General features: G+C 44.6%; 1 protein-coding gene across 2 annotated transcripts in view; it reads right to left on the reverse strand.

Moving 5' to 3' along the window:
• Positions 1-5,691: 5,691 nt before the first annotated feature.
• Positions 5,692-12,938, reverse strand: part of LOC146830144 (uncharacterized) — a 75,922-nt gene continuing 68,675 nt past the window's right edge. For both annotated transcript variants that reach the window (XM_085604394.1, XM_085604392.1), the window contains exon 2: positions 5,692-8,680. In XM_085604394.1, the coding sequence (XP_085460520.1) occupies positions 7,540-8,670 (1,131 nt within the window). In that variant the 5' untranslated portion in view covers positions 8,671-8,680 and the 3' untranslated portion in view covers positions 5,692-7,539. The remainder of the gene's footprint in view (positions 8,681-12,938) is intronic.

The raw sequence follows: 12,938 nt of genomic DNA on the forward strand, positions 1-12,938 counted from the left end.
CCGTACGCTTACCGTGAGCTTACGGTACGCGTACTAAAAAAAATATTTTTTTTTTAAAAAAAGTACTGCAAATAAATTTTACATGTTTATTTTTAAAAATATATTTAAAAAAACATATTAAAGAATTTAAAAAATGTAATCATAGTCTTTATAAAAGGTAAGATAATTAAATTAAAAATATGTTAGAAAAAAAAAAAAAAAAAAAAAAATTAGCATTTAAAAAACCTTGCAAATTCACTGAAAAAACCATGGGTTTCACACACGTTATAGTTAGGAATTAGCATTTAAAAAACCTTAGAAATTCAGTGAAAAAACCATAGGTTTCACACACGTTATAGTTAGGAATTAGCATTTAAAAAACCTTAGAAATTCAGTGAAAAAACCATAGGTTTCACACATGTTATAGTTAGCTGGACATTTTACTCGTAAAAAACCAATGAAATTGCCCCGTTATAGTTAGTTCAGCTAACTATAACTCGCGCGCCCGCAATGCACTGCTGATGACGTCACATATTACATCACTCATGACATGGTCAGTGACATCACTCATGACATCACTGATGACATCTCAAATGACATCACTGATGACATCACTGATGACATCATCCTTGTAATAGAGTGGTAGACCTCCTCTCACCCTAATATAACCTTTGACACACACATTCAAAAAAAGAGACTAAAATTTACAAAACAATGGACATACCAATACCAGTTACAACAACCTCTTCAGTAATTCTAAGATCCACATACACATCCACTCATTCACCAACAGTCCAATACAGTCACTCATACATGTACTCACTCATCATATGTACTCATATACCTATACATCCTGTTACACAATGCCACTCATGCATAGAGTTACTCACACACATAGTCACTCGTGCTAATAAAGAATCAAACATACATTTACTTGCATATACAGTTATACACACACCACCATACTTACTTCTACGGAAACTTACACATACTTAGTCTTTTAAACAATCACTTATAGAAACACATACTTATTCATACAGGAACTCTTCCAATCTCTCACCCTTGCATATACTCACATATATACACCAATAGTCACATATACTAGTTTAAAACATATGTAGTTACTCATAAAGACACTATTGAGACAGTCATTCACTCACTAACACACCCATACACACACTCATCCACCCATGCAGTCCTGCACACATGGTCTGTTCAACACATACAAACAGTGAGTCACTCATTCATGCACCTATGCACTACGTAATACCCCCCACCGAACCATGCAGACACTCAGACTGATACTCAAAAAACCAACTAATAACCTATATAGACACCCATGTAGCTACTCACCAACCCATGCAGCCACTTATACACAAAGTGAGAGACTGATACAGATATATACATATTTAAACATTACTCACTAAGCCATGTATTCACTAAGATACACTTAATCAGTCAGTTAAACAATCAATTTTTCAAAAACAAATCATCCATTTAGACACTTATATACCCATTTATTCTTCCATCGACCTTGAGATATACATAAATAAAACATATTTAATTTTCAGAAAAACACACATTCACTGGATGATGTCATCAGTGATGTCATCAGTGATGTCATTTGAGATGTCATCAGTGATGTCATGAGTGATGTCACTGACCATGTCATGAGTGATGTAATATGTGACGTCATCAGCAGTGCATTGCGGGCGCGTGAGTTATAGTTAGCTGAACTAACTATAACGGGGCAATTTCATTGGTTTTTTACGAGTAAAATGTCCAGCTAACTATAACATGTGTGAAACCTATGGTTTTTTCACTGAATTTCTAAGGTTTTTTAAATGCTAATTCCTAACTATAACGTGTGTGAAACCTATGGTTTTTTCACTGAATATATATATATATATATATTATAGGTTATGTCCATAAGTTTCCCATTGCAAAATCACTGGCAGGCTCCAAATATGATCTCAAGGTAGAAATGCAACTGCCTTCTCTAATGTCTTAAGGACTCGGGCATTTGTTTTTTACAAAGAGCTTCCTAAAGGGCGTATCTAGTGAGGAAGGTTTTAGTAATAGGATATCCACGATGACTCTCCCCAGAGAGCGGTGGGAGGAGCGGTGTGGGGGGCGTGGCCAAGGTGGCAGCTCTGACGCCGGTTGCTCAGTGGTGAGCCCTGATGAACCCCCCTGCGTAGCTTATCCTGATCCCTGCCTAGCATCAGACATGATCCGGGTCCCTCATTCACCGCCGATGGCCACCTGCGGTCGCCGGGGCCCTGTGTGTGGGAGCGCAGTCCTCCTGTTCTGGATTGTGGCTCGGGCACGGTCTAGCGTGAGTGTAGGAATGGGCGCCCCCTGCGGTCGATGCGGCTCATGGCAGAGCCGTCGCAATGTGCAGGGAGAGTGATTTAATCAGACATGCCCCCGCGCTTCCCCTATGGGTGAGCACTACACCGCAATGGAGTGATCACCAGTTGGCGCATCAGCCTGGGTTTGGAAGTCGAGGAGTGGTTCAATGGTTGGGTATCACATCTAAGGTTTGTTCAACCGTCGACGACTTCCATCATTGGCCTCAAAAAGGGCACAGGTGAGACCTCTGTGGGGTTGAGGCTCATGAGGCGAACCTGCATGTCAAGAGCTATGGGCGACACCGCTAACTCTTCCATGTACCCCTACAATGTCTGACGTGGGATGTTCGGGCATGGCAATGCGAGGTTCGCCTCAGAGGTTCACTTCACGGTGCAACATCCTCAATAGATCCGTAGGGTAGGAATGTAGTGTTTCGGGGCCCATTGGATGAGACCCCGTTGTTGCTGGTTGCGCTTTATGGCCCTAATATGAATCAAGGCACCTTTATGGGCATGCGCACACACACCCTCACTACCCATGAACACATTTGCTCCATGAATCTGAGGTGGGGACTTCAATATTCTCCCTGATATGGTTCTGGACAATTGCTCTCCTCCGTTTTTGGGAGCCCAATCAATATTCACATCGTAAACATATGATGCCTTTTAGATCCAGTGATGAAGGAGTACTCACACTATTCCTGGGTATGCAACCTTCCCAAAAGAACTGATCTCTTCTACTGTAGCTCTGAAGCGGCTGAATATTTAGGCCATACCTTATACAACCATAATCCCCTCAAATTGATTTTCGACCAGGAGGCAGGCACCCGGCTATACCCTCACGACTTCTCTCCACATGGACACTTCACGATGAGGTATTCCGTGCATCACTGTCAGAGAGTGTGGACCTTATTTTCGGTGAAAATGCAGGCCCAGCTTCTAACATACTCCTCAACGGGAGGCCTTAAAGTGGTTCCTGGAGGGTGTATTTAACCTATCTATGGGAATACATTTGATGCTCCTCAGAAAGCTATCGGCGCTAGAAACCAAGATTAGCACCCTGGAAATTAACTCTGCCCTCAACTAGTTAGCACAGGGAAACCTGGATTACAAGGCGACTTTAACTAGGTTGCGCGCCCTCGATTACACAGAATACGAGCCCTGGCAACGTATGGAGCGGGACACGGCTGGACATGGCTTCTGGTCTCAGAGACTGCAAGGACCCCAGTAGCAGCAATACGTGCCCCGCAGGGTGAGATTTTAAACACTCAGACAGAGATCAAAAAGATATTTTGCTCCCACTACAGTAGACTCTATGCTGCTCCAGCAAGGGGTGGGGGTTCCTTGCATTGAGAGGTACTTGGGCAATCTAGGTCTGCTGGAAGTGACCCCTCTTCAACGAATTGAACTGGACACTCCACTGTGCTGTAATTGGGTCTTGGGCCATCTCCTGAACGTGTGTTCTCGTCAATGGCGGGAGGCCTATTACCACCTCCTCTCACCGGTCTGATGTTCCTGTGGTTGGTGCCGGTTCTCCTAAGTCAATTTGTTTAATGTACTGTTCGTTAAATCTGTCAACCCCAGTGTACCACTGGCTATAATCCAAGACAGTGGGCGTTTACCCCTGTATTGTAGTGGGAAGACAAAGTCATGTTGGTTGAAAACCAAAAAATAAATACCAGGAAAAAAGAAGCAGAAGGCCCAGCTGTGAGGTTATTTCTGTGAGCAGCATCACTGGATTGATATCTAATGCGAAGAAGGAGACTATGTGCAAGCCCCTATCGACACGGGAATGTCACTTTTTACGATGTTGTGGTGATAGGGGCCTTGCCTTATTTACAAGGCAGCGTTAAGCCACTTAACGTGACTTAACGCTGCTTTGTAAATAAGGCCCCCTTTTACGCTGTACTGAGCTTAAAAGTTGCGTGCAGTGGGTGTTGCAGTGGGCGTTCCAACCCAACACCCTTTAATTTTGATGCTGCCCCCTATTTACAAGGACAGCGTAAATAGGAGGCAGCGCCAAAATTAAGACCAGGGAAAACCTGGTCTTAAGTTGGTGGAACGAGGAGAAATGCTTTATTTCTCCTCGCTTTTTCCATGTGTGTTGCCTTGTGCAGCACACATGGAAAAAGCTAAAAGCCGTGGATTGTTTACGTACAGGAAGGTTCCCCTTCCTGTACACAAACAATCTTAAAATAAAATACAATTTTATGTCTTCCATGTGTGTTGCATGAAGCAGCACACATAGCAGTGACAAAATGGCATTTAAAGATTGTTTATGTACAGGAAGGAGACCTTCCTGTACATAAACAATCTTTATCCTGCCTGCATTGGCGCTAAGCTGCTAAGTGTAGCACCAGCACAGGGGGAAATGCAAGGCTTCACCATATCGTTGTAAATATGGTGCAGTCTTGCGTTTCTGAAGTGGCGGAGTGAGGCGTTAAGCCATGACGGCTAACGCCACTCTCCGCCACTTCCTTGAACATATGCCCCTGTGTGTTGAGTCTGGCTAGGGGCAAGTATTGGGTGAAGTAGACTATGTTTACCTGGGTTGTAGGAATGTAGGGCCCGATTCACAGAGCTAACTTAAGACAAAATCCTAAACTTACTACCATTTTGGTATTCACAGAAGGCACTTACTCATTTCGGTATTTACAGAAGTTAGGAGTCCTAACTTTAGGACTCCTAAATGCCTTCTGTGAATACCGAAAGTCTTAAAGTTAGGATTTTTCTCCGTTTTGGAGTAGTAAAGTTAGGACTCCTAACTTGAGGACTCCTAAATGCCGTCTCTGAATACCGAAAGTCTTAAAGTTAGGATGTTTCTCAGTTTTGGAGTAGTAAAGTTAGGAGTCCTAACTTTAGGACTCCTAAATGCCTTCTGTGAATACCGAAAGTCTTAAAGTTAGGATTTTTCTCAGTTTTGGAGTAGTAAAGTTAGGACTCCTAAATGCCTTCTGTGAATACCGAAAGTCTTAAAGTTAGTTCCAAAATGGTAGTAAGTTAAGGATTTTGTCTTAAATTAGTTCTGTGAATCGGGCCCGTAGATACCATTCTAGCTATCACTGCTCCTCCTGCCATCCTATGCTGCTGCCATATAGTTTTAAATTCTGTTTCTCAATGAAATTCTGAGGCGATTTCACTGGGATTTTACTACATTGCTTGTCGTTGTACTCTATCCTATCTTCAGTGGAAATGAATTGAGTTTGTATCTTAATTTGCTTTTCGTGTAATGATTGTGTGTATATTTTATGTGGACCTCATTGGAGATCCAAATTCTTTTAAATATATTAATTTGAATTGAATTGTGTTTGCTAAGTTGAAAGATCCCTGGAGATCCCTGACTTAAATTTCTAAGAAGGAGATGATTTGGTTGGTTTATTTATTTTGCTCGGAGTATAGTGCCTCAACATGTCCACAGAAGAGGCATCAAGGCACTTCACATGGTAATGGAAATACAATCAGAATAAAAACAATATAAAGAATGACCGACACAATCATGGAAAAACAGCCATGGTACATACAAGAGTCAAACGGACGAACTGACAGTGACTCAAACTAAAACATCATATAATGAAAGAGGGACTAAATATGCCCTCCAAAGAACTGCCAGTGGGACCGTTTGTGGGTCTTGACATAGAAAACACATCAACAAATAGTTCTTTAAAAGTGCTCCTCGAGTTAAGGGTGGTTTAGTCTAGAAGAGTCCTGATTTATTTTTTAAAGAGAGTACGAGAAGAAGGAAGATTGATGTGAGTTAGTCGGGCAAGCCCAATGTTGGGGCCATTGGCATAGAAGGATAACTCCATTCAGTTTGTAAAAGTGATTTGCTCCCCGAACCTCTCCCACAATAGTAGAATTTCTGCATTAGATATTTGGGATTGTCCAGGTGGGGGGCTCGATAGGTGAGGCCAGCCGTCTCGAATGTGCATCTGGATTCCAGAGGTAGGCATTTGAGAGAAGCAAGAACAGGAGTTTGCGGAGAACTTCTCTGAATTGAATACATGTCGAGCTTGGAGAGGGCCAAGAATTGATTTGTGAAGACAGTTTGGTAACAAAACTTGAGCCCCCCACCCCACCTTTGGACTCATTCAAGAGCTCTCAGGCAATGGTACTGTGCTGAGGGGGCCCCCTGGAGCTTGGGGGCCGTGGGGTCCTATGTTCTGCCACTGCGTGAAGAGCAGTGAGCGCACCCCCATAGTCAATTTAAGAAATAGCCATAACTTTCAGTTGCTAATTTTAGATCAGCTTTAGAAGGAAATAGGGTGCCCTGGTATCCCGCATTGGCCAGGACACTGCTGGTTTTTCATCATCTGTCCTGGCAGATTTAACTAAATTCAGCACATGTCGTAGTATTTAGAGCCGGTCGGCTGAATATAAAGGAAGCCACGCTTTTATGTATTCCAAAGACGGAATAGTTGCCATCCTAATCAAAAATCTATTTAATTGACACATATAATACTATTTATAAAGTTGCTGTTAATTTGTTTCTCTTAGTGCCTCAGTGTCTTTGTTTTCTATGTTAGTGAGTGTTGTCTCATATCATTCTGTGCCCCTTGGTGGGTGTGACATTTTAGTCCTACTTCAATGTTTGTGGAATGTCCCAGTTTTTGGTTTTCAAAATCTGATCACCGTAGTAGAAGTAAATGATTTCAACCCAAATCAATTTAAGTTGATAGTGTGCGCTATTCTGGTTCTACTGTCAGCATTGGCTTAATTCCAGGGTCTTCTGAAGGACCTGCCCCGGTGTCTGCTGGCTGAACTCTGGAGGGTAGATCTATCTTTGCTGTTCAGGCAGAGTTTCCTAACATATTAGATCAACAAAACTCTCATTCCTGCCACCCTATCCATGATGGTTGTGAAACACTGCATATTCCAAAGATCATGGGGGTGGGTCGGCCACTGTAGACCGGGCGGATGAACCATCACCATTCTTTGAAGACTGAGCCCTGCGGCTTGGTGGATCCAATGGTGGAGATGGGACGTTTGTCATGGACGAAGATATAAACTGGGCGGCTAAACGGTCACAGAGGAGTGGGTGGATTGACTGGCTGCATAATTTGTTGTAGTTTGGCTGTGGGCTTTTTGGAAGTTAGTTATTGATTTTTCTATGGTTAGATAATGGCTGACTTGTGGCTGCATGGTATGACATATATATTTTTGATGGGACATTCCACTTATTGAAGAGCCATAAAACCATGCTTCTGTGCTATGACGGGATACTTTGGGGGTGCATCTCACTTCCAAAAGAGTCATCACAAAAGCTAAGGTCCACTTCCCTTTCAGATTCCACAGTCCAGCCATAGTTCCTTTTGGCTTGACAATATTGGTTGACTGTTACTCTGATCCTAGCTCTACGCACAAGGCTTTCCATGAATGCTCTGCGAATGTATCTCTCTGGAACACACTCATCCACAGGGAACAGCACCTGAGTGATGGACGAGCTCTGGCCCGGCGGCCGATGCCCATTGATCTGAATCTGGTAGTTGTAATAGCGGATTCCCCCAGAGTTCACAAACCCCTGTAGATCCAGGCGCAGGTTACCCGTCCGTATGATATTGGATGTTTGCTGGGGTCGAAGGCAACCATTGGTCCAATGCGCAATCACCTGGAAAGCTGCCTCATCATAGTAATACCCTCCATCAGCCAAATCTGTGGTGGGTTCAGCTTGGAACTGAGTCCGAACCCTGTTGCCGTGATCAACTCTCTCACAAACAATCTCATCAAAATGATTCACCATTAATTGCCGTCCCACAGGCTCCAACTTGCATTCGCTATCTCTTACAAATCCGCAGTAGTCCCAGGAACCCCCACGGTAGCACCAGTAATAGTTGTGCCCATGCGTGCCGCAGGGGTGGTTTGCATTACACTGTGTGTTCCTACATGTGACAGCTGAGAGCGGGGAGCAGTAGTCCCACCCTGATGTAGTGTAGCACCAGAAGTAACTTGTTTTATCAGCTTTGCCACACTCATCCTGACAGATGCGGTGATAATTGGAAGTCACGTGGGATACAACTTTCATCTCAACTCGCCCACAGTAGCCCCAGCTTCCACCTTCTGTGTAACACCAGGAGTAGGAGTAGCCATGGCGTCCACAGGGATGGTCCACTTTGCACCGCCTGCCGTAATAGTCCCGGTTGGCTGTGGGTGAACAGTAGTCCCACCCACCCCGTGTATGGCACCAGTAGTATCTGTGTCCTTGTCCGCAGTCCTGGCACTGTAGGTCATATTTGGAGGAAAAATGGTCATAGTCCACTCCATGGACTCCAGCTTCTGGGAGTTTCAGGCAAAACACTGCAGCCAATGACAGACCGAGCACGGCATCGAGTCGCCACCACATCCTGCAGAGTCTGTAACAGAGAAAGAGTAAAAAGACTTATTTATTTGAAATGCATTTTATTCTTTTTAGGTCAGCAGTATAAAGCACAAGTTAACATATGGCTCATGGACACGACCAAACTGCATTAAATGCACAGAATCAGGCATACTTCGTGCTCTTAGTCCATAGTTAACACATATAACAATCGTATACAAGTATGTTTTGACTAATAATTGGCATTATGTGCTCACGTCCCCCCTGCATATCTAGGGACAAAATATCAACAGGTAAGTGGACATAGAGAAGTATAGATTTAGTATTCCTAACTCCACATCTACATACCTTGAAGATATATATATTGCCATGGTGCATGTAAAGGGAGCTTGGTTTAGAAAGTCTAGGTTTGCTTAGCTCTTGATATTCTGGTTTCGATATCCAGGGTGCACACCTGCGAGATCAACTAACATCAGAATATGTAGTCTCAGCCAATGTTTGTACCATGTATTCTCTGAAAGGTCCCCAAATGTCCTTGGGCGTAGCGCTTCAGGCTTTGGAGGGATATACACACCTCCCCTTTACTGTTGCAATATATAGCACTCGCTGTCCTGCGTCTGGCTAGCACCAGCAGTAGCACAACTAACGTCTTAGTGCCATAAGGGATGTCGGCGACATAGCCCAACAGTAGTGGTAACAGTGTGCAGGTCAGGTGGCTGGTGGTAATTTCATTGTTCATCCCAACGGTGTGTCAGTCAATCTTGTGTGGGACAAACAAGGATTATAAGCAGAGGGGGTGATAGAAAGGAAAGAACATCTACAAATGTTTTTAAGTTTAAAAATCTTTATTTTTCATGGGATGCTATATACATGTTGAAAGCAATAAAGATATTTGGGGAAAAAATCTTATTAACTTATTATAGGGCAATGTTATGTTGTTCTAAACAATGGTGAGAATGCAAAGGGATACGTTTATAAACTGAGCAAAAACTGCATAAAATCACGCTAAAATTATAGCAAAAATATATAAATATCACAATTGAACACGTTGTAACTGGTGATACCTATGAAATACTGTTTTAGGTTTTGTCTATAAAAAGAATGGTGAGTGGGAGAAGACAGGGCGGTGATGGCAGGCATTCCTAAAATGGAATACAATATGAATGATAAATGACGCACCAACACTTTGTGGGGATCTAGAGCCCCCTTGAGACCCGCTACCTTTGCTACTGATGTGGGAGACCCCAGAAAACAGCTCCCCACACGCCCAGAGGCGTGAACCCCGACTGCCTGCAGGGTGGCGGAGCTGGCCTCCAGCGGGTGCCTAAAGCACTTCCGGCTTCCCCGCTGTGCGGGATGCGCTTGGGCCAAGGGTGGGCCCGTCCTCTGCCCGTCATTGCCAGGAAGAGGCAGTTGAGGGTACACCTCCCATGGCTCTTTAACTACTTGGAAGCCCTTCTTGTAGTCTACCGGAGAGTCCAATATAAAGGCACTGTCATGTGAAGGTGTTTTTGGAGTTTTCCTTCTATTTTTGGAATTTTAAGTTGCTGGGGCCAACATTAGGAAGCGGAAAGTAGCAGAGTCGGGCATAAAATGTTGTCGGGCTGCACCTTGGATGGGTTCATTAAGAGAGCAGTGTTAATAAAGAACGGTGGCTTCACTAACTCCCCATCAGTCCAAAGCTAGGGTTCTCTCTAGGAGATGATCCATCTAGCTCCCCTTCGAAAGTTGATGGTGTGGGTGGCCGCCGATCCGACCAGATAGAAGAAGGGTTAGCGAACACAGTGATCACACCGAGCCTCCCACTGGGTCAGGGAAGCCCTGCAACACTTAAAGGCCCAGGGAACAAGAGGAAACCCTCAAATCGAAACAAGCATTTACGAGAGTTTGAGCTATTGGCATTGTAAATGACAATGCCTTTTATTCATGTGTTGTTTTTTAAACAGATCAATAAAAGGCATTGTCATTTACAATGCCAATAGCTTAAACTCTCGCAAATACGAGACCTATTGCATTGCAAATGCGTTTGGTGCCCTTGTTATAATTTTTTTTAAAAAGCATTAGGAGAAAGCATGTGGACAAAGCTATTTGAGTAAATAGTGCTCGGAGGTTTAATTAAAGCCTATCGAGTAACTACACACATAACATAGGGAGTCCCCTGGTGAGGTCACAAAATGAGATAAGGCGGTACTAAGGAGGGACTACTAAGCCTATTGACCAATGAAGAGCCACAGTTTATAGTGGACAGTGACACAAGCCAATGAAAAATATGGGCGGAGAGTGGGCAGAGATTCAAGTCTCTACTGGGATACAGCATGCCTATGAGAGCAGCGCATGCGCTGCTCAGGCTTGACCTAAAAACGATGTCCTGTGACCACAGGGAAGACGGGAGCTCTGGGAGGGGGAACCCTCTCTCAAGATGTTAGAAGGATCCCAAGACTGGTGCGATAAATTATCTGCATTAATAAAGTAAGGCCTTGAGCCCATTTATTAGCACCTGGGAATGATTGAGACTGCGACAAGGAGCATGAGGGATGCAATGTGTCCTAACCAGGACACATCTGACTTATCCAAATTTCCACCCACTAAGAAGGTCGACCCTCCCCAGTCACCTATTACTGTGCAACCCTCTTCTATGAACACCAACAACATGTCCACTGAGCAAGGAGAGGCCAAACAGTCTCGAGTGGGGCAAGGCAAGGGTGCTGCAGAGGGAAGTGTGGGGGGGGGGGGGGGTGAGAGAAGCAGCATGCTCAGTCAGGGCGCCAGTGCCGGGGTGTGCGCCACATTCTTTGAACCTCCCATCAGATGCTTGCCCGTATGTTGTCATATTGTCTAATGTCCCCTGCCTAGCCGAGGAGCAGAGGAATCCTTTGTGCAACAAAAGAAAAAAAACGTACACACACTGGTTGTGCACCCATGCGGGTTTCTTACATCAAGATGGCGGGTGTACAGGGCCGTTTCTACCATTAGGCAAGACAAGGCGGCCGCCTAGGGCGGCAAAAGGGGGGATTTATTTTTATTTGAACCTACGAAAGTAAAGCTAGTCGGCCGCCTAGTCTTGCCTAATGGTAGAAACGGCCCTGCCCCAAGCAGATACAAGAAGGTGGCAGGAGATGGGGGTAAGAGAATGCTGAAGCCAGTTCGCAGGGCCACGTGCGGCCATATCGGGCTTACCAGCGGCGCCCTATGCAGCCGGCTCCCATCTGTTTGTGTCTGGGAGCCATCCACACCCCTTTCCAGGCGTGAGGCAGTTCTGAATAGGGCAGAGGCACCGTATAAAGAACGGAGCTCCGCAGTTCCCTGTCGGCGCTCCGCCCGTTGAGAACTCACACGGGCTGCCTCCCTGATCGTCCACTGCAGCACAGCCCCTGCCTCACCTATCCTTCGTTTTCCAGCAGCTGGGGCATCAGTCCACCGATAGCCCAGGTGCCACCTCTCGGCACTCAGCACAAGCATCTCGCTGCCGGGCACTTCCGCCTGCCCCCTGGTAACGCCGAACCCCGATAGCACAGTGCCACACCAGACTGTACCCTCGGCCCAGTCTCAGGGCCGTCCGCCGGCCCGCTACAAGGGGCAGAGGCTCTATCCCTAAATGCAGGTGGGGTGCAGGGGTGTAATGCCACACTCTGTACTAGGGACTTTGCTCAAGCAGGGCCGCAGGATACGCTGCCATATTCGTTGACCACGCCACCTTCACATGATTGTTGATGTTAAAGCATAACACGAGTGTAGATAAATCCTTCTTATGCATCGGGTATAAGAAAAACAGGCTCTAGCTTATTGTAGGCAAATTTATCAGAGTAAGCACAAACTCTTCAGCAAATTCAAGGACTGCATGTGTTTGATATGGGTAATTAATTTGTGGCGATATGCATCTTGTGAAAGTACATGCGAAGGAGGGCTGAATGTGCAGTTGACTAATTACGAAACTGCTGGATTTATGGTGTGTATTGTGGCAGGGGGGGGGGGGGGGGGGGAATCAACAGGACTACAAATCCCTGAGTGTAAAGCGAAAACCTGGACTGGACGATCTACTTTTGCACGGAAAGCTCAAAACTCCGAATAATTCCACCAGAAATAAACATAATTTGTTAATTTTAGCCAACGCCTCTTTCAATATTGCTAAACAAATTAGAATTGATAATAAAATAGAAGAAAAATACATTAGTTCAGTTCATTATAAAACAAAAATAAATCTATTTATACACTAAAATGTAAACGCTCTATGGTGTATTAGCACGCTTAATTGATGAACTCGAAAAAAGTACTGGTGATACAAGACATCTCACAAA

This window comes from Triturus cristatus, chromosome 5_1 (genome assembly GCF_964204655.1).
Source record: "Triturus cristatus chromosome 5_1, aTriCri1.1, whole genome shotgun sequence".
Lineage (NCBI taxonomy): Eukaryota > Metazoa > Chordata > Amphibia > Caudata > Salamandridae > Triturus > Triturus cristatus.